The sequence below is a fragment of the Pseudorca crassidens genome, chromosome 11 (genome assembly GCF_039906515.1).
Source record: "Pseudorca crassidens isolate mPseCra1 chromosome 11, mPseCra1.hap1, whole genome shotgun sequence".
Taxonomy (NCBI): domain Eukaryota; kingdom Metazoa; phylum Chordata; class Mammalia; order Artiodactyla; family Delphinidae; genus Pseudorca; species Pseudorca crassidens.
In genome coordinates, this window is record NC_090306.1 from 54,151,658 (window position 1) to 54,176,011 (window position 24,354).

The 24,354-nt window shown below is 41.4% G+C and overlaps 1 protein-coding gene across 2 annotated transcripts in view; it reads left to right on the forward strand.

The window, feature by feature from the left end:
• The window catches only part of SRGAP1 (SLIT-ROBO Rho GTPase activating protein 1), a 278,584-nt gene that overhangs the window by 118,429 nt on the left and 135,801 nt on the right, over positions 1 to 24,354 (forward strand). For both annotated transcript variants that reach the window (XM_067697213.1, XM_067697211.1), the window contains exons 2-3: positions 16,813 to 17,008; positions 24,058 to 24,220. In XM_067697213.1, the coding sequence (XP_067553314.1) occupies positions 16,813 to 17,008; positions 24,058 to 24,220 (359 nt within the window). The remainder of the gene's footprint in view (positions 1 to 16,812; positions 17,009 to 24,057; positions 24,221 to 24,354) is intronic.

Genomic DNA, 24,354 nt, shown 5'->3' on the forward strand with positions numbered 1-24,354 from the left:
AACAGTTATTTTTAAGTTAAAAGAATCATTCATATATTTTTAAAAAGCACAAAAAGTAACTGCACCATATTAACAGGTGTGTTCCCAAGACGGATAATTTTCCCCTCTTTCTACTTTTATAATCTTCTAAAATGAGTATGTTTGTATGAATGATGGAGAAAATAAAAGTACATTCTTAATATGCATGATCACCACCCTCACATAGAATCTACAGTACATTAGAACTTACAGAAAATATGAATTCTTTGGAAATGTGTGAAGATATTCTAGGACCAACAGATGTAGTAATAATAACCGTAGGTACCATTTGTTTGAGTGTTTTCTATGTGAGGCTCAATTTGAATTCTTTACATGCATTATCTAATTTAATCCTCATAACAACCCAATGAGATTGGTTTTACTTGAGATTTAAGATTATATAAATTACCCAAATTCAGGACTCAGAATTTAACCTTGTGACTTTCAAAGAAAAAAAAAAAATCATAGTAACATGATCATAGTAACAGAGGAAATTTTCACTTATGCTCAGCTGGAGAAATAAAGCTTTCCACCAAATTTATGACCAAGTTTGTATAGGACCAAGTCTTCTCAGCAGCTGTCTGTCAGGCCAAATTTAAACTACCATATACTGATTTTTTTTCCTCAATTTTTTAATTGGGCAACTTGGGGTTGGGGAAAAATGGGAATGGTGTTGCTTGAATATCTTTTACTTGACTTAGGCTTAAGGGAGAGCATAGCAGAACAAGAGTACAGGTATCAATAAGGGGTGAGGTTTGTTAAGTGAAAACACGTGGTGATACTGAAACCTATTTTGATAGTACCACTTCAAGCATGGAGGTTATGGGTAAATCTGCTCCTATTGTAGTGGGTAATGAACTTGGCAACTGTCTTTCCTTTAGGCTTTGTTTCCCAGAGTGGTTAGGAAAAGATGTTAGGTTTTGAAGGAAGTTTCATATGAGTTTTCGTAACCATTTCCTCGTAACTGTTAAACCTTTCCTTTCTTTTAAGTATTCGCTTCTCATGAGTTGTCTGACATCCTGGGCTTTTTAATTGGTTGACTTTGCCCTGTCTCTCAAGTGCACTGACTCATACACAGTACCTTTTTGGAAGTTTGATATTTAATTTAAAAAGTATTTCTGTGAATTCTTTGCAGAGGGGGTGGGGTGCCCCAGTTTATTCATCTTTATGTAAAAGCAACTAGCATGAGTAGTATTGTTGGCATTTGATATGTTTTTTGTTGAACCAATGGAGGGGTTCTTGTTTCAGTTCAAGGAGCCTTTTCTAAGGGATGGAGTTGCCTGACAGTAGCACAGACTGTTCTTGGGAGACAGGTAGTGAATTCTGTGCAGGCATGGACTTGGGGGAGTTTGATTACCAGACAGTAGATAGGACTAAATGATTTCTAAGGCTTACGGTAAATTTGAGATTCTGTGATTCTTCTGTTTCTCTAACATGTGTCTAAAGAGGAGAGAAACAAAACATAAATTGGAACCACAGATCATCCGGTAGAGCCTTTGATAGCAATGATGGTTAATGGGGTTTGTATCAGCACTGGAAGCAGAAGTGCTTTTCTCTGGTTTCCCGAGTCAGCATGGATAGTTCTCGTCTTGAGAAACTGTTCCAATAAGATTGGACTGCAGATCATCTTCCAGATTTAGGCTGAGCCCTAGGAGATATGATGACGAGGAGAAAATGTTCTAGCATTTTCAATTCTGAGAAAACTAGTGTGAGAGTTTTAGAATGGTCAAACTATTCATATCCAGGTGACAAATAAATTCACTTAAAAGCCAAGAAATAATATTACTCACTAAATATGCCACCTTAAATTATTTTGATTGGTTTTCCACACATCATTTACATTGTAGCCTCATTCATGAGGTCCCAAAAGTTATAATTAATCTGAATTTTGTTTCTCTTCTATTTCTGACAGTTGGACAAGGTGTTGATTTTGTCCAATAAGCCGTCTCTGTCAGAAATAACAAAATGGTAGCCCAGAGGCAAAATCTGGCACAAGGATGGGTTTTCATTGGCTTGGACGGGGTTTGATTTTGTTTAATTAGTTGCTGATATTTAAAAATTTGGAGATTTTACCCCCAAATCAGATTTCTGGCTTCTCTCCAGAAGATCGGGTTTGGCATAACTGCATCAGACTTCGCTACACAGCAAGCATTATCTGGAGCTTGGTGGCTAGATGAGGCATGTGTTCCTGCTTAAGCAATCCTTACCTTTCCTTGTTTTTGTTTTTTTTGCGGTACGCAGGCCTCTCACTGCTGTGGCCTCTCCCGTCGCAGAGCACAGGCTCCGGACGCGCAGGCTCAGCGGCCATGGCTCACGGGCCCAGCCGCTCCGCGGCATGTGGGATCTTCCCAGACCGGGACACAAACCCGTGTCCCCTGCATCGGCAGGCGGACTCTCAACCACTGCACCACCAGGGAAGCCCTCCTTGTTTTTTTATGCCCTGCCCGCTTCACTCATTTATGGGCCCAGTCTGGGCTCTGAGGGCATTTAGGTTTGTGACCCTTCCTCTATAAGTAATGCTCATGTGCAGGTCTTAAGACTATAAGTAGCTATTATTTCAGCCTCAGGAAGGGACTGCAGAATAAGGGAAAGTTTTTCACTGGATCTGGGCAGAGTGTTCTGCTTTTGGGGTGATGCCGGCCTGCCAACTTGTAACCAGAGGGGAGAAGAAAAACTATTCATCCTGAACCGCGCCGCTGGCGTTCAGGAGAGCCCTAGTCTAGGAGACGGGGCCTGAAGTGCCCTGCAGACTGTGGCTTGCCTAAGCTCAGGGTGACTTGGCACCTGTGCCAGGGAAGGATCCAGTGGAGTGGCAGAAGGCTCCGTGCCATCCATTCAGACAGCTTTATGAATCCCGGCAGCCAAGAGAACATCATCTGTGCCTGTGAGTAGTGTGGGTTCCCGCCAGAAACTTCTCAACTTCAAAGGAAAGAAAAGAAAATTGTACTGTGGGTCGCTGTGGAAAAGCTTTCGGCCTTACTGAACTGGGCTCATTTTTACAGAGAAGGAAGATGGCGCAAAGAATTCTGAGGGATTCTACCTGTTTTTCGTGGCCTTTCCTTTCTACCCCGGAGGTGCCAAGATCGTTAAAATGCTCAAGGAACTGCTAAACCTAACCATGGCAATAGAATGAACACAAAGAATTGCTATAGTTTGGTCTGAGAGCTGTGTTAGAATTAGGGTAGTGTGAAGAAAGCACGGATGGGCCTTATGGCAAATTCCACTAAAGTTGAAGTTGCCCGTCATGACCAATTTGGATTTCACTTAGGTTTCCAAAGGCTTAAGGGGGTGGTGGAGGCGGGGGAAATCTTACAAATCTGAACAACCTACACTTCGGTTCTAATAAGGAAAAAACTGTGCTTTATGTTTGACGCCGAAAGTTTGTTCTTATGCTGGCCCAAGACTGAAGTCTGATATCTGGCATTATTAAAAGCAAAATGTACTCTTCAAAAAATCTGAGAGCCTGAACACAGGCAGGAGGAGACTGAAGCTCTCTCCAAGGCCCTCTGGTGCCCAAGTCTGATCCAGTGACTTCCTAAGACCTTCGGAATTTACTTTACACTTATTTCATTTGCTTCACCCGCCCCCTTTCCTCCCTTACCTACCCCTCCTTGCTCCTCTCTTATCTCTCTTCTCTCCTTGATTCTCTTCTCCTTTGTTTTCTCAGGAAGCTACGTTTCCCTTTATCTTTCTTCTACTCCCGCCTGCCTTCTTTCCCTCCGCCCATCAGCCCATTGTCTCCCGCATTCTTCTCGTAGTACCTCTTACCCAAGCCTTGGGGAAGCTTAACAGCAGAGGGGACAGTGTGTGAGCAGAGAGCTGGGAAGGAAGTTTTAGTCAAAAGCAACATTTAGATGGTAGATGCATAGTAGGGGCAGAAGCTCAGAGAAAATAGCTGGTCCTGGGGATTTGCAGGGAGGAGGATTGTATTTCTCAACAATGCACTGAGAGCTGTTCGTGCATCTGATCATATTTAAAAATGAATCTCTTCCAGATAAGAGCAGCTGTGTAAGAGGGGGTGTGGCAGAGGCAATAAAGCTAATACTGTGTTTGAGATCCTGTGAAGAGCTTATAAAGAGGTATAAGATGAGAAAATCCTAGCATTTTCACCTTAGTTTCTAAACTTCTGCTTTGTTATAAAGATTAAATGATACCTCTTCAAAGTAAATTGCAAGATGAATGGACCACAAAGTATATAAGAAAGGTAGAAGATAGGTGTTTTAAGTAATTTGCCATTTTAAGCTACTTCAACTCAAAATTAGATACAAATCTAATTATAGTGAAATAAAAGGCAATTCTGAGCACATTGTGGTACTTATAAATCCTTCTGCTCCATAGCCTCAGTATTCTGTTAAATATAGCTGACACTGCCTTCTCTTATCTAAATTGGCATTAAACACTTAAAAAAAATCTCATGTCAAAGATTTGGCAGAAAATGTCATTTTCTGATCATTTAACCAGTTAGAACATATTTCTACAGCTATCCTTTCTAAATGTGAATAGTATGCATTTTTAAAAATAAATTGAAGTATAGTTAACATACAATATTGTATTAGTTTTAGGTGTACAACCTAGTGATTCGATATTTTTATACATTACCAAAAACTCACCATGGTAAGTCTGGTACCCGTCTGTCACCATATAAAGTTATTACAGGATTATTGACTAAATTCCCTATGCTGTACATTACATCCCCAGATGGGAGGGGAGGACATGCCTTTGTTTTTAACTTGTTAAATAAATAAATTGAAGCATTCCCTATAATGAGAGCTGAGTAAAGATAACACCCCTTATCATTATAGAATATTTACTTTTAAGTCCCCTCCCTAATAATTGATCCAGCCCCTGTCTACCTTAGACCCTGCAATATGTAACAAACCGCCGTTCTTGTAAATGCCCTGAACTCTCCAGATACTCATACCCCGGGGCCTTGCACAGGCTACTCCTTTTGCCTGTAATACCCTTCCCACACCCACCCCCAATCTGACACTTCTACTTGGGGATTTGGAGGGAGGAGGGTAGCATTACTCAGCAATGCACTAAGAGCTATTCAGAGCCTTAGTGTCACCTCAGAGCCTTCCCTGATTTACCCTGGGCAGAATTTATTGTTCCTTCCTCTGTGTCCTCACAGCACTTTCCTCATGCTTCCATTATAGGTTTTACAACATTGCCGTTGTAGGAGATGATAGTTATAAAAATAAGTTACTTGTTTCCATGTGTGTAGACCAGGAGCTACCTTGGGAGGCCCTGGGGGTAAAAAGCAATGGGTTTATCTTTTCTTCTCCAGGGCCCAGCACCTGAAAGTTACTCAGTAAATGTGTGTCAGATGAAAAGGGTACTCACTCCTTGGCTTGTTGAACAATGAGAGAACATCGTTGAATTCGATTTCTGCAGGTTATGTGGGTAAAGGTTGAGCGTGCAGGACCAGAAGTAACTTTTACTATAGAATTTGGCTTTCATCTGAGGATAAAATAGAAGAATGTTACTTTAATACATAGGTTGCGTATCAAATTGGACATTTTCTGTGGTACTTTGAAGAGATGAAATGAAGAAGAGAATTATTATCTCTGACATTTTCACAAGCTGGTTGATGTTCAGTATTTGCTGTATCTAAGTATCTGCTTAGACCTAAAAAAAATCATCAAAAATATACATATATATATAATATGTATGTGTGTGTTTCCATAATAGATGTATAGAGCTATGTATGAGTTTTTAAATTGCCATCTCTTTAAGGATTTTGTAGCCTAGGATTGAAAGGTATTTATTCTATGATCCAGAATTGTGGCTTTCAGCTGTGAAATGAATGTTAAGGAAGCACAGGTAACTAGGCTACTTTCCAGTTTCCTTGTTTCAGCTCCTGAGTTAGAGTTCAGGTAGTTCACTTGGAGCCAGAGGTTATTGGAGCTCTCATTTATTGAACTGTAGTTAAATAAAAATAAGATATAAAGTTGCCAATAGCAATCTAATCAAAGTCTCTAATAGAAGTCTAAGGAAAATTAAGTGAAATGATTAGTGCTTCCTTTGTTATTTTCCTAGATGAAGGTTTTCACTTATGTTAGAAACGGACATATAAAAGATACCTTTAGGGCTTCCCTGGTGGCGCAGTGGTTGAGAGTCCGCCTGTCGATGCAGGGGACGCGGGTTCGTGCCCCGGTCTGGGAAGATCCCACCTGCTGCGGAGCGGCTGGGCCCGTGAGCCATGACCGCTGAGCCTGCGCGTCCGGAGCCTGTGCTCCGCAACGGGAGAGGCCACAACAGTGAGAGGCCCGCGTATCACACACAAAAAAGATCCCTTTAACTGAGAGATGTTTAAAACATGATTTTCACTGGATTTAACTGGAGTTCTTTTCAACTGTTGACTGAGTAGAACATTGTTTTTGTGGGAAAGCTTGTAGGGCTGGATGCCCTCTTCATTCTCAGCATGGAGCAGAGAATGGAGCAGAGAATGAAGAGGTGTAGTGATGGGGTGGTGTGTTGCAGGGAGATGAGGCAGGAAACACATTTTATGAATGAACAGAATTTGAGTCCTATGTCCAGATGTGGATAACGAAGCATTTTAGTAACTAATTATCTTTACTGAAGCAAGCATTCATCAGAGATAGTTATTGAGTATCTATTATGTGCTGTATGTAAATTCAGAGACGTGATATTTGTATTCAAGGGATTCATTCATAAGCTATATAGTTCAAAGCTCTACAGTCATTGTAACATAATAGCAGTAGTACAGTAATGATTTAAAATGAAAGCAATTGACCGAAATACATGGTTTCCTGTAAAGCTGTGACATTCAGGAGGTATTAGGGAATTAGCATTAGCCACTTAGCTAGTTTTGTAAAATGTTAGGGTTTTTTTTTTGGCTTTTGGCTTTCTTTTTTTTAAAAATTAATTAGCATTAGCCACTTAGCTAGTTTTGTAAAATGTTAGGGTTTTTTTTTTGGCTTTTGGCTTTCTTTTTTTTAAAAATTAATTAGCATTAGCCACTTAGCTAGTTTTGTAAAATGTTAGGGTTTTTTTTTTGGCTTTTGGCTTTCTTTTTTTTAAAAATTAATTTATTTATTCATTCATTCATTCATTCATTTTTGGCTGCTTTGGGTCTTCATTGCTGCACGCAAGCTTTCTATAGTTGCGGCGAGCTGGGGGCTACTCTTTGTTGCTCTGCAGCATGTGGGATCTTCCCGGACCAGGGCTCGAACCCGTGTCCCCTGCATTGGCAGGCAGATTCTTAACCACCGCGCCACCGGGGAAGCCCTGGCTTTCTTTAAGTAAGAGATGTAAATGCAATTTTTATTGCTTTTCTAAATGATGCTAGACATTTGACACTTAAACTTTTACTTGATACATTAATAGTTATATACAGCATCTATATACATCCTAATAACTTATCTCTAAGGCTAGGCCTAGATCACTTAGGCTTGCTTTGTGTAATTGCACACTATGTGTAATTGTTGAGAGTTATAATTTTGCATCATGAACTTTGGAGTCAGACAAACCTGAGTGGGAATCTAAGCTCTAGTACTTAATCATTGTATAACTTTGGACCAAACACTTAAACCTCCTGCTTCAATTTCCTCATGTATGTAATGGAGGCATTACATAATAGGTTTGCTGTAAGAATGAAATGAGCTAAACTACATCAAGTACTTATCACAGCATCTGGAACATAGTAGGAACTCAGTAAATATTCTCCTGTTAGACATAAATGGTAAATTGCTTGTGGGGTTAAACTGTGTTCTAGTAGATGCTTTAAAATTATAATTTGAAAAAAGCCTCAATTTGTAATTAATTCAATACAGAAGATTTAAACTAGTTTAAAAGTTGTTTATTCTTAAAACTTATTTAGAGAAAAAGATGTGTAACATGTTTACTCCATGAGACTCCATGTTGAGTAATTTCAGGAAAGAATGTCAACGTTTAAAGAATGCCTTGAACCTTTGTCAGTGACACAGCCCTTCCAAAATGTAAATCTTTGGACTCTCTGTAGATCAGTGATTTCCATACACTGTCTTTTCCTAGTAGTAAAAATCAATCTACTAATGTGGTCTTAAGTGTTCTTGCTTAATTATAGGGAAGGTAATGAAGTCCTGCCTCTTGTGCATTCTAAATAAAAGCACTAAAGCTAATCCTTCAGATCTGTACTTCCTTAAACTGGCCTTTCCTACAATGTAGTTAAACTGCAATAATTGATCAACTTAATTTATTGCCTTTTATCCTAGCTAGTTTTCATCTGGAAAAAAAAAAAGTACAAATTTGTTTTCCATACTTTTCCTGAAAATGTTATCTGGACCAAAATATAATATTTGGCTTTCAAACGCTATGAAAACTGATGCTTTTGTAGTAAGCTTTATTCTAAAATAGTACTGAGGTAAATGTCACTTCAAATGAGGATATTATTATGAGAACTTAGAAAAACAGACACAGCCTCTCTTTAAGTGCAGGAAATGTTGTGAAATTGACTTTACTTTCATATCCATACGGTGAGGATTAACTGTGCTGAGAGGACACTTTCTTATTTTATTCCCAAAGGTTTTTTTTTTTTTTTTTTTTTTTTTTTTGCGGTACGCGGGCCTCTCACTGTTGTGGCCTCTCCCGTTGCGGAGCACAGGCTCCGGACACGCAGGCTCAGCGGCCATGTCTCACGGGCCCAGCCGCTCCGCGGCATGTGGGACCTTCCCGGACCGGGGCACGAACCCGTGTCCCCTGCATCGGCAGGCGGACTCTCAACCACTGCGCCACCAGGGAAGCCCCCCAAAGGTTTTATCATTAACTCTACTCCCTCCCAAATGTGCTAATTATCTCTGGAGTTCTAGGATGCAGCCATGGTTCAAGCTTAGAATGGAAGCAAACCTGTTTCATATATGTCTATGGTATTTAGTTTGCCTAAGTCGTTGGTGATTTCATAAGTCAGAAGTAGAAAAAGACTTTAGGGAGTTATATTTTCCATGAGGCAGTAACCTGGTCCAGCCATGCTAAACTTCCTTCCCTAGAACCTTACTCTTCTGGGCCAGGGTATCAAGAATTATCATTTTCGGGCTTCCCTGGTGGCGCAGTGGTTGAGAGTCTGCCTGCCGATGCAGTGGACACGGGTTCGTGCCCCGGTCCGGGAAGATCCCACACGCCGTGAAGCGACTAGACCCGTGAGCCATGGCCACTGAGCCTGCGCGTCCGGAGCCTGTGCTCCGCAATGGGAGAGGCCACAACAGTGAGAGGCCCGCGTACCGCAAAAAAAAAAAAAAAAGAATTACCATTTTCAGTTATTTAAAGAACTACTTTTCCATTCCGCAGATTTGCATAGCCTTCCAAATTTTACATATCCTTTAAATGCAGTGCAGGGCCAACTACCTCTGAAGCTATCACTGATGAAGACCCCAGCTCTGGCCTATGGTCTTTTCTTTTCTGAAAGTCCTTTAGTCTGTGTAGTTGACACCATCAAATCTAGAACTTGTATTTTCCTTTTCTCAATCCATATTATATGATAATTGGCCAAAACAGTGTTTGACATGATGAGGAAGTCTTTGTATATCTCATCTCATTGAAGCCTTCTGTTGCCTTTGGGAGCCGAATATGGCAGTTATGATTAGCGATCATTTTGCAGTTGAGGAAACATGAGTTCCACAGAGATGGTTACTCTTCCAAGGTCCTACTTCTAACTGGAACTGACGTCCTGATACTCTGTATTCTACCCCATGTTTGCCTTGTGCATAAATCTTGTCTTCTGATCTCAAGTCCGCTAACTCTTCAAAGACCTTTTCTGATGGTAACCCCACAGTCCAGATTCCACTTATGAGAAACTTCGTTGCTAATTCACTCATGTACTAGAGGAGAATTGTCCTATAGATGAACCACATTTCCAATTTTAAATTTTCTTTAGCAGTCACGTTTTTTTTAAAAAAAAGGAGACGGACAGGTGATATTAATTTTAACATCTTTTTATAACCAAAATGTCTAAAATTTTTAATTCTAACATTAACTAATATAAAAATATTAATGAGACACGTTTATGTCCTTTTCTCCCCCACACCAAGATTTTGACGTCCTCTGTGCATTTTACACTTAGAGCACATCTCAGTTTGGAGCAGCCATTTCAAGTGCTCAGCGTGACAGATGGCTGCATATTGGGCAGCACAGCTTTCTTCCTACAATGTGGTTGACAATCAGCTTCTCCTCTCCAATAACAGATAACATGGACATACTCATTAGTTCCACACCAGATGACAGAAATGAGTGATTCATAACTAATTAAAATAATAGGCTTAGGCAGAGAAAAACATGGATACCATTCATTCTTGTGAGGGTTTTTGTCGGTGGTGTTGGTTTGTTTTGCCCAGTAATTCGTACTTCAAATGAGGACCCCTATAGCTTACGAAGGAAACAATTTAATAAGGTATAGGACACGTAGCCTGTCATTTCATTTATTTCTTCATCTATTTGTGCTGTTTTCTAGAATGCAAATCTGATCATGTGTCTCTCTTGTTCAAAATTGTTCAATTTCTCCCAACTGGTGTTTCCTACAGTTGCCCAGTGGTAAGATTCACCTGGGTACTTAGTTAAGATCCTCTGTTCCCGGTCCTGTCAGACCAACAGAATCAAAATATCCAGCTGAGGGACCTGGACACAGGTATTTTTAGTAATCACCCCTGGTGGCTCTTATCATCAAGCCAGTTGGGGAAACTGGCCTAAAAGATGACATTTTACTCCTCAGTCTACCGTGTGGGATCCTTTCTGACCTAGCCCATGACTAGACCCATTACCCAGCCAGAGTTAGGTTTTAGCACAGAGAAGCACTTGGCAAGATACTCTTCCTGTGCTCTCCTCCTGCCTGTGCTTGTGTTCTTTCAGCCTGGGATGCCCTTCCCCTTTGTGTCTGCCAACACACTGCTGAGTCCCCCTCAGGATCACCCCCGCAGCGTTTGCCTCGTTTCCCGACACACCTCCTCCCATTGCTCCTTGACATTGGTAGATCAAGGCCCTGAAGGTCACTAGCTCTCACTGTTTGTCTTGGCTGTCTTCTCACTGAGGGATGGGGCTTATGATTTCCAGTCTGTTATTAGAGCCACTTAGAAGGGAGTCTGGCACAAGGAAATAGTCAATAAATATTTTTCTAGTGAAAGCCTGCTGATACTAGTAATAATAACATCTCCATCTGTTTCATAGTGGTTTACAGATCGCAGCAGGCTTTCCACTTACATCATCTCATTTAATTCTCTCACCACAGCCTCGTGAGGTGGAACTCGTATTTTTCGAGATGTTAAGCAACTTGCCCCATGTCATGTGACTTGTAATAGGTGACACCGTAACTCCAACATGGGTCCGTAACGTGCAGAGTGTAAAAGAAGCATAAATCTTGGGTTCAGATTTCTAGTGAAATGAAGAAACGGCCTTTGCTTATTCAGTCTATTCACACACAAAAAGAAATTAATAAAGTTCTTTCACGTTTATGGATTTTTTTTTGCCCAAATTTCTAGCCTTTTTAGCATATTTCTTTTTTTAAATTAATTAATTTATTTATTGGCCGCGTTGGGTGTTCATTGCTGCACGCGGGCTCTCTCTAGTTGTGGTGAGCGGGGGCTACTCTTTGTTGCGGTGCGCGGGCTTCTCATTGCGGTGGCTTCTCTTGTTGCGGAGCACGGGCTCTAGGTGCACCGGCTTCAGTAGTTGTGGCTCATGGGCTCTAGAACACAGGCTTACCAGTTGTGGCACATGGGCTTAGTTGTTCTGCAGCATGTGGGATCTTCCCGGACCAGGGCCTGAACCCGTGTCCCCTGCATTGGCAGGCGGATTCTTAACCACGGCGCCGCCAGGGAAGTCCCAGCATGTTTCACAGAAGTTTGCACCTAGTGTTTAGCTAATCAGTAGCTGCAAGATTATATGAATATTCACATCAGCAATGATTATGTGAACGATTGATGGAACCAGTTAGTCTAATTGGGTTCTTCTCTTTAAAGATATTCCAGTGGTTCTTACCTGGTATTTGGGAGAATTCCTTATAGCCCACAGGTAAAGGTACTGATAAATCCACACACGATGTAGACTTTTTTGACATCATAAGGAAAGTCTGACGAAACAAGACTATGAAATAATTGAGATGGTCTGTGATGCTTTAGAAGTGTTGCTGTGTTTTTATTTTTTGCTGGATGGTCACGAGTATCACACCCAGTCTATCAGTTTTATGCCCTAGTCCTAACCATTCAGTAACATACGAGAGAAACAGCCCAGCCTGGCCTCAGTCTTTCCGTGAAACATGCATCACACTCTGTGGTCTCACACAGATTTATTTTAAGGGTTAGGACTTCCCTTTATCAGAGCAATAGCAAGAAATGCCTCCGTTTCCTCCTTTCCTAGGCAATTCCATTTTATTTGGTAAGTATTAGTCAATATTTCTGTAGCTTAGAGGAACTATTTCAATTTTTTAAACAAATTGAGTAGTTTGAAAGCATAGTCTTTTTGTGTGTTATTCTTGTTGGATTATTGATGTTGATTCATCCTGTGGTGATGCTCTGGTAGAACAGAAATTAAATAAGTCATAAAAAAAACCCAGTAAATTTTAGCTCCTTTAAAATGGCCATTATTAGTATTTAGTAGGTCCTGCCCTAGATTTAAATAATAGCTGCTTGGAGCCTCCTCAGAGATGGCATTTTTCTGCCTGAAAGAATTTGCGCTGTTTTATGCAGTTGTCTGGGAGTCATGGTGACAAGCCCCTCCTGATGTTCTATTAGGTAAATCTTTTCTATACCATTAGAACTTGTAATAATTAATGTACAAAGGATGCTAGCCAGTAATTAAATTTACTATTCTGACTCACGGATAAATTCAGGATGAAATTAAAATATTGAAGCAAGAGCCATTTTTTGAAGACATCATTTTAAAGGGCTTGCCCATATGTTGTCTAATTTGATAAACTGCTAAAAAGTACGAGGTATGGAAATAGGAGGACTCATTTTTTTAAATTATTATTTTATTTAGTTATTTATTTGGCTGCTCCGGGTCTTAGTTTCGGCAAGCGGGATCTTTGATCTTCGTTGCGGCACGTGAGATCTAGTTCCCTGACCGGGGAGCAAACCCGGGCCCCCTGTATTGGAAGTGCAGGGTCTTAGCCACTGGACCGCCAGGGAAGTCCCAAGGAGTCATTTTGTTGTTACTACTGTTATCCTTCTCAGAAATGTCTCAACCAATATTTCAATGAATTGTGATGTGGCAGTCTGTTGTTTTTTATATAACAGCTATATTGTGATATGTTATATATCATTCAATATACCCATTTAAAGTGTACAATTAACTGTTTTTTTAGTGTACTCACTGTTTTATAACTGTCACCACAATCACTTTTTGAACACTTTCATCACCCCCCGCCAAAAAAAAAAAACCCTGCACCCCTTAGCAGTCCCTTTCCATTTTCCCCAACACCTCCAGCCCTAGTCAACATCGAATCTACTTTCTGTTTCTGCAGATTAGTCTCTTTTGGACATTTCACATTAATGTAATCACACTTTCCATTAGTGACTACTTTTATTCACTACGTTTATATTTTCAATATAAGCATGAAACAGTACTTCATTCCTCTTTATGGTTGAATAATATTCCATTGTATGGCTATATCTCATTTTGTTTTTCTGTTCCATATTGATGGACATTTAGATTATTTCCAGTTTTCAGCTGTTAAGAATCATGCTGCCATAACCATTTGTCTATATGTTTTGTGGGAAATGTGTTTTCTCTTGGGTGTATACCTAGGAGTAGATTTGTTAAGTCTATGTCAACCTTTTGAGGAACTGCCACATTGTTTTACAAAGTGGCTGTACATTTTACATTCCTACCAGCAGTGTATGAGGGTTCCAGTTTCTCCACCCTTCACCAACACTTGTGTCTTTTTTATTACAGCCATCCTAGTGGATGTGAAGTGGTATCTCATTTTGCTTTTGACTTCCTTGTGATTTTTTCCTCATTTGTCCTAAACTTTTCTAAATTAAAAGATAATCAAACAAATTCTCTCCGATTTTTGGAGCATACTTTTTCTCCAGGTTCTGTCCCTCCACTTTTTCCACTATTGAAAATGTTGCCAGCGTCCTATTTTGACTGGAAAATTACAGATAATGTGAAATAACAGTTACTCCCTGCAAAATGAGGATGGGATTGTAACTGTTTAAAATACGGCCCTCTGGGGCTTCCCTGGTGGCGCAGTGGTTGAGAGTCCGCTGCCGATGCAGGGGACGCGGGTTCGTGCCCCGGTCCTGGAAGATCCCACATGCCGCGGAGCGGCTGGGCCCGTGAGCCATGGCCGCTGAGCCTGCGCGTCCGGAGCCTGTGCTCCGCAACGGGAGAGGCCACAACAGTGATGAGGCCCGCGTACCCCCCCAAAAATAAAATAAAATAGAGTCCTTCTTCTCAAAACTCCCTAGTTCTTGATTTTAAATCTAAGAATGAGATCCAAGAAGGAAGCCCGTATAATTTTTGTGTACTTCTACAAAAACAAAAAGAACAATGGAATAGTAACTTTACATATTGTTATAAAACCTAAGAATAAAAAGGAAATAGCCTATTCACCACATACTGGATTTAATAAGAAAAGGCAAGAATAAAGCAAGTAATACTTTGACACACCATGAGCTAAACTTTTAAATAATATACACATGTTTTTATAATAAAAGTTTTTTATAATAAAATTTTTAAAAAGGAGGGGGGGAGAAACAAAACAAAACAGAACTCATTGACAGCCAAAGACGTCTGATTTTTTTTTCACTTAGCACAGCAAGATGTGCTAAAATTACTTCATCAAAAAAGACTTCCTGGATGAGAAATGCCCCCACCCTTGATTTTTTTTTTTCTTTATGAAACAAAACTAGGTCTGTATTTGTGGAGGGGGGGGGTTTGGCAGACATGCTGATTATAATACTGTATTGAAAAATATTTACTTTGATGGACTAAAAACCAGCTGCTGTTCGTGGTAGTTAAAAGCCTGTAATAATGTCTTCACTTTGGTGTTCACCACACTTTTATGAGATTAATAATAGGATCCCCCAATCTCCAAGTGGAGAAACCAAGAGAGGACGCTTGAGAAATGCTTTCCTATCTTCTCCCGGGACTCCCCCAAAACCATGCTGCTTGGACATGAGCTTATTGAGATCAGAGACCTTGTTTCATAGTTACTGTATCTTCTTTGCCAGGATATAGGCCTGGCACACTGTAGGTACTTAAAACATGTTGCACGGATGAAAGGCAGGCAGAAGCGTTCAATTAATTGACGGACGGACCTGGGTTAGAGGTCCTGCGGGTGCCACTTACAAGCTGAAGTCTCTACATGAAGTATGTCATCTCATCAAACCTCAGTTTCCTCTTTGCAAAATGAGGATAATACTAGTATCCACTTCATTAGGGTGTAGAACAGCAAGCATTCGATTGTTATTAGCTCTTAAGTTGAGCAAATTTCCTGACTCCTCATTCAGAACTGGATGGCCCTGCTGTTAATGAGTCTGATTACACATGGTCGAGTATGTGCATACGTACTGTCAGCTCAGTCTCTATTTGAGAAGAAGCATGGGAAGAAATTGAGGAGCTGTTACTCGGACATCAGTTTCTTAAACTCCACTGAATTAGATTCAGCCCTCACTTTTAGGGAATCATGCACCCGACACTGGGAAGGATGAAATAAAGAAGTTTTCCAGTATGAATATTCTTGTCTTTGGATGTTAGCCCTGAGTCTCAGAACAAAAACAAGTCAGTAGTTAATAGTTACTGTATCTTATTTTCCAAAACACACATGGATCGTTGTTACAGTCATTTGCAGATAGTTTTGCATGACACACTTTTGCTTTTGTGTTTCTGCTAAATCACTAAATGACTAACCTTCCCGTTTGTATTAAAATTGTCAAAGGATTCTTTTCAGATAAATGTGTCGATAAGGCTTAGTTTGAGCAATGGGGACAAAGTGAAAGCCAAGTGAAGAGCTCTTGATCTTGTGATCAGAATAATAAAGTGGAATCCAAGGATTGCCCCATAATGAATGGATTATTTGGATATAAAAGGAAATTATTTTTAGGTGTGGCATTCCTATAAACCCTGAAGCTATGTGTTTTACAAACTAGAAATTTATGCACTAAATAAAAATTACCAGATGTCAGTGTTTGTATGTGCCAACTGGCAAAGAAATTGAGAAGGTTCAGAAGTCTGGAAGAAATGATGCTCACTTCTTTGCCATTCAAACTCTAAAAGGATAGTTGAGGTAAAATGCTGTTTAAAAAACTACAGGGTCCTCAGCTACCCAAAGATGTCACGCGTTACAAATTGTTATCTGAAAGGCTTTCATTTTTTTTCCCCTCATGACTCCACGCATGTTTGTGGCATTGCAAATGTAATCCATGTTTCTATTCTAATTTTTTTTTTTTTTTTTGCGGTACGCGGGCCTCTCACCACCGTGGCCTCTCCCGTTGCATAGCACAGGCTCTGGACGCATAGGCTCAGCAGCCATGGCTCACGGGCCCAAGGCGCTCCATGGCATGTGGGATCCTCCCGGACCGGGGCACGAACCCGTGTCCCCTGCATCGGCAGGCGGACTCTCAACCACTGCGCCACCAGGGAAGCCCTCTATTCTAATTTATTACATTCTTTCCGGAGGCTTATCTCATTCTTTTACAGGGTCAGCAGATATCTTATTTAAAGACCCAACCTGAGCACAGCAGCCTCGTAAAGGTCCAATACAGAGCTAAATGTATAATAGGATTCATTATTTTTATCTTGCACATACCACCACACCTCAGTGATTTTCATGAAATCATCAAATGGATTCTCTTCTCTCCTTAGAAATTCGAGCTCAACTGGTAGAACAACAGAAATGCCTGGAGCAGCAAACAGAGATGCGAGTTCAGCTTCTGCAGGACCTGCAAGATTTCTTCCGGAAAAAAGCCGAAATTGAGACGGAATATTCTCGGAACCTAGAAAAGTTAGCAGAAAGGTTCATGGCAAAAACAAGAAGCACTAAGGATCATCAACAGTACAAGTAAGAGGGACTTGACTCAAATTCACCTTTCCAAGGGGATATCCTATCTTTTTACCACCCTTATTGGTTTTAGAATTTTCCATTTTTGTCTGAAAAGTTGTTGATTGATATATCCCCATAGATAAAAGCAACCCTCTGCATTTATAATTTATGAGCATAAATGTATTACATTTTAAACTAATAGTATTCTCTTGACATGTTTCTCTTTCCAATAAATACTCTAAGAGTTGTTGTTTAACACAGGTAGATATTGGGATGGGCAAATTTTAAATAGCTGATTCTTCAAGCAAATACCTCAAGATTTCTGTATAGTGATCTTACATGAAAATAAGCAGTGAGGGTTGCTTAAATTTATATCCCACCCCCCAGTCATGCTCGTGGTCATTGCAGTTGAGACTGACTTAAAACAAGGGCTTTTGGTAAAATGCGTACAATCTAGCTTAATTAAACCTTATATTAATTGCACAGTTGACCCTTGAAGAACCCAGGAGTTAGGGGCACCAATCCCCTGCACAGTCGAAAGTCCACATACTGCTATCTCTGCCTCAGAAATAAAGGAATTGATAAATGAGTCACCTAAAGGCAGGAAGCTGAAACAGTTATGGACAGATCAGGACTCAAACCCAAGTTCTACATATTGTGATCTCTAACTGAACAGAAACTTTCCCCCGCATCTAGTTAATTTAAGGATGTAATGAAAATAGAGGTACTATGTTTTTTCATATAAATTTATTTTTTATTTGTGGCTGCGCTGAGTCTTCGTTGCTGTGCGCGGGCTTTCTCTAGTTGCGGCAAGCGGGGGCTACTCTTTGTTGCGGTGCATGGGCTTCTCATTGCGGTGGCTTCTCTTGTTGCGGAGCACGGGCTCTAGGCTCACGGGCTTCAGTAGTTGTGGCTCGCGGGCTATAGAGTGCAAGCTCAGTAGGTGAGGCGCATAGGCTTAGTTGCTCCGCGGCATGTGGGATCTTCCCGGACCAGAACTCGAACCCGTGTCCCCTTCATTGGCAGGCAGACTTCTAAGCACTGTGCCACCAGGGAAGTCCCACAGGGACTATATTTATTGAAAAACATCTGTAAGTAGACCTGCACAGTTCAAACCTACGTTCACTGTCAACTGTACTTCATTTGTTTAAAAAAAAAATACATGCAGGTTTTTCTGATGAGATTTACTTTAGAATTTAAATCTGAGACACAAGTAGGCAGACAACTCCAACAGAGTATACAAGGGCTCTGACAGGGTAGATGCCAGGGACAGACCTGACAGAAATCCATTCTGCAGTGGAGGTGGGGACAGCAGGGTCCAGGAAAGGTCCTGGAAGAAGTGATACATAAGTGAAGACCCGAAGGACTAGTTGGCCAGTAAAGGGACCAGAGCAAGAGGTTCAGGCAAGGGGAACATCACTCATAAGAGACCAGAAGGGAAGGGGTGTAGGGTAGCTTTGCAGAGCAGAAAGTAGGCCGGTGGGAGTGAGTAGCAAGGTGGTGAGCTGTGTGGCGCCCATTGTACCTTGTGCCAGATCATGGAGGCCTGTGAATCATACCAGGAAGTTTGGACGTTATCCTAAGGGCCTGAGAAACCTTCGTAGAGTTTTAAGTAGAAAGAAGACCAGCTCACACCTGCATTTTGAGATGATGACAAAGACCGTAGATAGGATTGGGGGCTGGAGGAGGACACAGTCAAGGGCGGGAGACCAGGTAGAGGACCCTCACCATAATGGCATGAACTGTCAACACTGCAGGTAGAAAGAAATAGACTTGTTTAGGAGATACTAAAAAGACCCCCCAGTCTTTCATTTCTGGAAATACAATGAACTGGATAATATGAAAAATACTTGTGCTGTAAAACTCCTGGAAATGCTGACTAAAATATAATAGACATCACTTTAAATGTATAACTGAACTCAGGAAAGTAAGGGAAATTTCCAGGGGCCAAAAAAGGAAAAGGGAATTGAAAACTTGAGTGGTGATTATATCACCCTTTAGTCCCACGTGGGGACAGAAGATGAGGCTAATGCAAGGTAGGGAGCTGGAAGGGAGGACTTCCCCATTGCCAATCCTATTGCACTGCATCACAGCCTAAAGTCAGGAGCAACAGAACTACTATCTCAGTGAACTGGTAGAACAGAAAGCCACTCGCCCACCCACACAGGGGACAACAAGGAGGCCCGTCTGCTCAGCCGGGGCTCCAAAGGGAAGGGGGTTGCAGAGAAGCGCATCTTAGCTTTCACCATTGGCTTTACAGTTTCATTTTACACCCTTCTGTGGCCTTGGATCCTACATAAAAAGTAGGGTAGGGACTTCCCTGGTGGCGCAGTGGTTAAGAATCCGCCTGCCAATGCAGGGGACACGGGTTCGAGCCCTGGTTCGGGAAGATCCCACATGCCGCAGAGCAGCTAAGGCTCTGCGCCACAACTACTGAGCCTGCACTCCTAGAGCCCATGCTCCGCAACAAGAGAAGCCACCGCAATGAGAAGCCCATGCACCACAACGAAGAGTGGCCCCTGCTCGCTGCAACTAGAGAAAGCCCGAGCACAGCAATGAAGACCCGATGCAGCCAAAAATAAAATTTAAAAAAAAAGAAAGCGTAGGTGTTTTGAGAAACCTCCATACTGTTTTCCACAGTGGCTACACCAATTTACATTCCCACCAACAGTATAGGAGGGTTCCCTTTCCTCCACACCCTCGCCAACATTTGTTATTTGTGTTCTTTTTGATGATGGCCATTCTGACACTACAATGAGGTGGTATCTCATCGTAGTTTTTTTTTTTTAATTTATTTGTTTATTTATTTATTTTTGGCTGTGTTGGGTCTTCATTTCTGTGCAAGGGCTTTCTCTAGTTGTGGCGAGCGGGGGCTGCTCTTCATCGCAGCGCGCGGGCCTCTCACTGTTGCGGCCTCTCTTGTTGCGGAGCACAGGCTCCAGACACGCAGGCTCAGTAGTTGTGGCTCACGGGCCCAGTTTCTCCGCGGCATGTGGGATCCTCCCAGACCAGGGCTCGAACCCGTGTCCCCTGCATTGGCAGGCAGATTCTCAACCACTGTGCCACCAGGGAAGCCCCCTCATCGTAATTTTGATTTGCATTTCCTCGATGATTAGCAATGTTGAGCATCTTTTCACGTGCCTGTTGGCCATCTGCATTTCCTTTTTCGCAATTCCACTCCTGGGTATATATCAAAAAAAAACAAAAACACTAATTCAAAAAGATACATGCACCCCAATATTCATAGCAGCATTATTTACAATTACCAAGGTATGGAAATAACCTACGTGTCCCTGAACAGATGAATGGATAAAGAAGCTGTGTTAAATATGCATAATGGAATACTGCTCAGCCATAAAAAAGAATGAAATGTTGCCATTTGCAGCAACATGGATGGACTTGGAGGGTATTATGCTAAGTGAAATCAGTCAGACAAAGACAAATACTGTATGATATCACTTATACGTGGAATCTAAAAAATACAACAAACTGGGCTTCCCTGGTGGCGCAGTGGTTGAGAGTCTGCCTGCCGATGCAGGGGACATGGGTTCGTGCCCCAGTCTGGGAAGATCCCACGTGACGTGGAGCGGCTGGGCCCATGAGCCATGGCCACTGAGCCTGCGCATCCGGAGCCTGTGCTCCGCAACGGGAGAGGCCACAACAGTGAGAGGCCTACGTACCGCAAAAAAAATAATAAAATAAATACAACAAACTAGTGAATATAAATAAGGAAGAAGCAGACTCACAGATATAGAGGAAAAACTAGTGGTTACCAGTGCAGAGAGGGAAGTGGGGAGGGGCAACCAGGGGGTAAGGGATTAAGAGGTACAAACTATTACGTATAAAATAAGCTACAAGGTTATATTGTACAACACGGGGAATATAGCCAATATTTTATAATAACTATAAATGGAGTACAACCTTTAAAAATTGTGAATCACTATATTGTACACCTGTAACTTATATGATATTGTACATCAACTCTACGTCAATAAAAAAATTTTTTCTAACCTTTAAAGAAAAGGTAGGAACTTTTGAAGAAAAAAAGGAAGTAGGGGTCCTTTTGCAGAAGCAAATGCAGAACTATTCTGGGTAGGGAATAGTTTTTTAATTTTTATTTTTGGGTGACTTTAACCTCTAGTGTTGGTCAGCATAGAAATAAATTTTGGTGATGGTTCCCAGGGTGAGCAAATATCAAATGTGCTTGACAGAGACTGGAGCCAGTACTAGATCCTCATTTATAGAAACTGTCCCTTTTTAAAAGTGATTGCAAATAAGAAGACAGCCCATTTGTACATTCAGTAAATATTTTTGAATGTCTCCTTCTGTGTTCTATACTCGGTAATCTCTTGTGAACTGAAAACATGGATGGACCCATGCACCTTAGTCTGATCCCTGAGTGGATCAGCTGCCACCTTTTGTTCCTCCTGGTTTTTTCACTAGTTTTCTTCAAAAGGTAGGCAGCTCGGAATTTTCCTTGAGTAAGTTTATTATTGACTACAGAAATGAAGATAAGGTAATAAGTTTACAGAAAGGACAAACCAGGGTTAGGGGGGAATAAATCAAAGACAGCCCTTTAGGAAAGAGTCACACAGACCTGGTTTGAATACTGGCTCTACTGTGTGACTTTCGTCAAATTGCTTAACCTTTCTGAGCCTTGGTTTCCTAACTTGTAAAATGAGATTTTGTGACCAGTAAATGAGAAACGTAACGAATTGTTGATGTGATTAATAGCTGACATGGGGTATGCACTCAGTATTCCTTCTCTTCACGAAACAAATGTTAAATCTTTAGCACCTTTACTTTACCAATCATTTAAGCTCTTACTCAGTTTTGGGATGCTTGTTGTGCAGGATAATCCTTGGCCTAAAGTTGCCACAGCATGGTAGAAAGACCAAGGCTTGGATCAGCCTCCCTGGACTCAGAGACTTTCTCTGACACCAGCTCTGGTCTTGAGCAAATCATCGTGCCTTGCTAAAGCTTAAGTTCTCTTATTGATAGAGGGGATACAAAGCATCTCTGCCTTAAGTTGTAGTGGTAAGGATTAGGTAGAGTTAATGTGTGTAAAGTCTTTAGACCAGCCGCTAGATGAAAATCGCTAACTTTACACAGCACTTACTGTGAATCTAAGGCATTCTAGTAAGCCCTAAAAATATATATATTAACTCAAATAATCCTCATAATCTTATGAAGTCGGTACTGTTGCTTTACCCATTTTACAAATGAGGTAACGGAGGCACAGAGAGATTTAAATAATTTGGCCAAGATCTCCTAGGTAATTGTTCCGGGCTTTGAAGCGAGGCAGTATAGATCCATATTCCATGCTCTCGCCTTGTGTGCTCAGTAGGTGCTCAGTAAATGATAGCTTAGCTGCCTCTGCTGTTTTTGTTGTTGTCGACACTGTTATCACTTACTATTACGGCAATAAAAAGGGTTTGTTCAATGAATGAAATAACATTTATTTAATGCTGACCACAGGCAGGGCCCTGTGGACACAAAAAAGTATGAAATGTTATCAAAGAACTTATGGGTTACTTCATCATAAAGGATATCCAGAAAAGTTAAGATAACGCTTACCTCTTGGGCTGGGCGGCTAGAGAATGTCAGTGGAAAGGCTTCAGTATTCTTCCATAGAACCATTGCCCCTTGCCCAATGGCTTTGAGAGAAAAGGAGGGTTCTTTAGGTTGGGGGTGTAATTCTTAGTGTGCCAGCTGGGAGAGTGGGAGGCTTCTCTTCTGGGTATAAGTGCTGGGACCCTAGATCAGGGGTTTCTTCCCTTACACCCATCCATACTTCTGTGGTCTACTTCTTCTTTCTTTTAGAGAGGGTTTTGACTGATGCAGGGTTAAATCCTGAATCCGAGGGACGTAAGGGCTGAAAGTCCTTCTTTAATCATTTTTCTAATTTAATTAGTATTCAGAATCATAAATCATCATGAATATTAGGAGGATAACATGTCTGATAAAATAGCACTAGTGGGGGCTTCCCTGGTGGCGCAGTGGTTGGGAGTCCGCCTGCCGATGCAGGGGACACGGGTTCGTGCCCTGGTCCGGGAAGATCCCACATGCCACGGAGCGGCTGGGTCCGTGAGCCATAGCCGCTGAGCCAGCGCGTCTGGAGCCTGTGCTCCGCAGCGGGAGAGGCCACAACAGTGAGAGGCCCGCGTACCGCAAACAAACAAACAAACAAAAAATAGCACTAGTGTCCCTGAGTTAGGATAAACATTCTGTGCCATTTTGCCATTTTAGAGTTAGATTTTTAAAGTAAAAAAACAAACACTGTACTTTTTTTTTTTTTTAAAGCAGTAATATCCCTTTCGGTCACTGCTTTTGTTTGGAGTTTTTCTTTAAAACTTTTTACAGGTTGCCCTTTGTGGTTTATATTCACTTTTCACTTTATTATGTAGAATAAAACAAGAAGTGGTTACAAATCTGAAATAACTTAATGGGTTTAAAAAGGAGATGTGACATGTCATAAGCCAGTAAACTTCTTGGTTCTATTCACAAGCCCTGAGACAATGCTGGAAAGTTCTGCTTCCCAGGAACACTTTTTGGGAGGCTGGAGGTTAAGTGTCAGGGGATTAGCAAATCATCGTCACATTTATGTTCCATGGAAAGTATACCTAGCCAAATTTCTTTTCCAACAGCAGACTGGACATTCAGAGCACGCTTTGCGTTCAGTGGCAAACCACAGTCTGTCTGTGACACAGTAGTCAATAGATTTTTATGTAAACATAAACTGCTTTCTTCAATGGGGTGTTTAAAGCTAAAAGCCTGCCTTAGTACTGTATATGTTAGGGTCCCATGCCCTTGTCAGGAGTGTGGGTTTTGACTGGTGTTCTCGGTTCAAGTTTTTTCTTCCAAGCCTAGGGGAGTTGCTGGCTGGGTGCCTTCCCAGCCTGGAAGGCTGTGGCTGTCGAGTGTCTTGCTATGAGCAATGCTCAGAGAAGAAAGAACAGGGACGATGCCCGTCTGTTGTGGCTCCTAGTTTGCCTTGGTGACTTTCCCTTAGCTGATTGGGGCAGCTTTGAACTTGATGGTAATTCTCTCTCTTCTTCACTCCTTAGGAAAGACCAGAACTTGTTGTCTCCAGTGAACTGCTGGTATTTGCTCCTGAACCAAGTGAGACGAGAAAGCAAAGACCACGCAACCTTGAGTGACATCTATCTGAACAATGTGATTATGCGTTTCATGCAGATAAGTGAGGATTCCACCAGGATGTTTAAAAAGGTATCCTCCATCAATCCTGCCAGAGTGTGCTTCCCTATAACCACTGAGCCCATAACCAAGACTGAGAAGGGTCTGCTGCCTTAATGACTTAATTGTATTCAATAAATATTAGGCTCAAAAAATAAATAAATGAA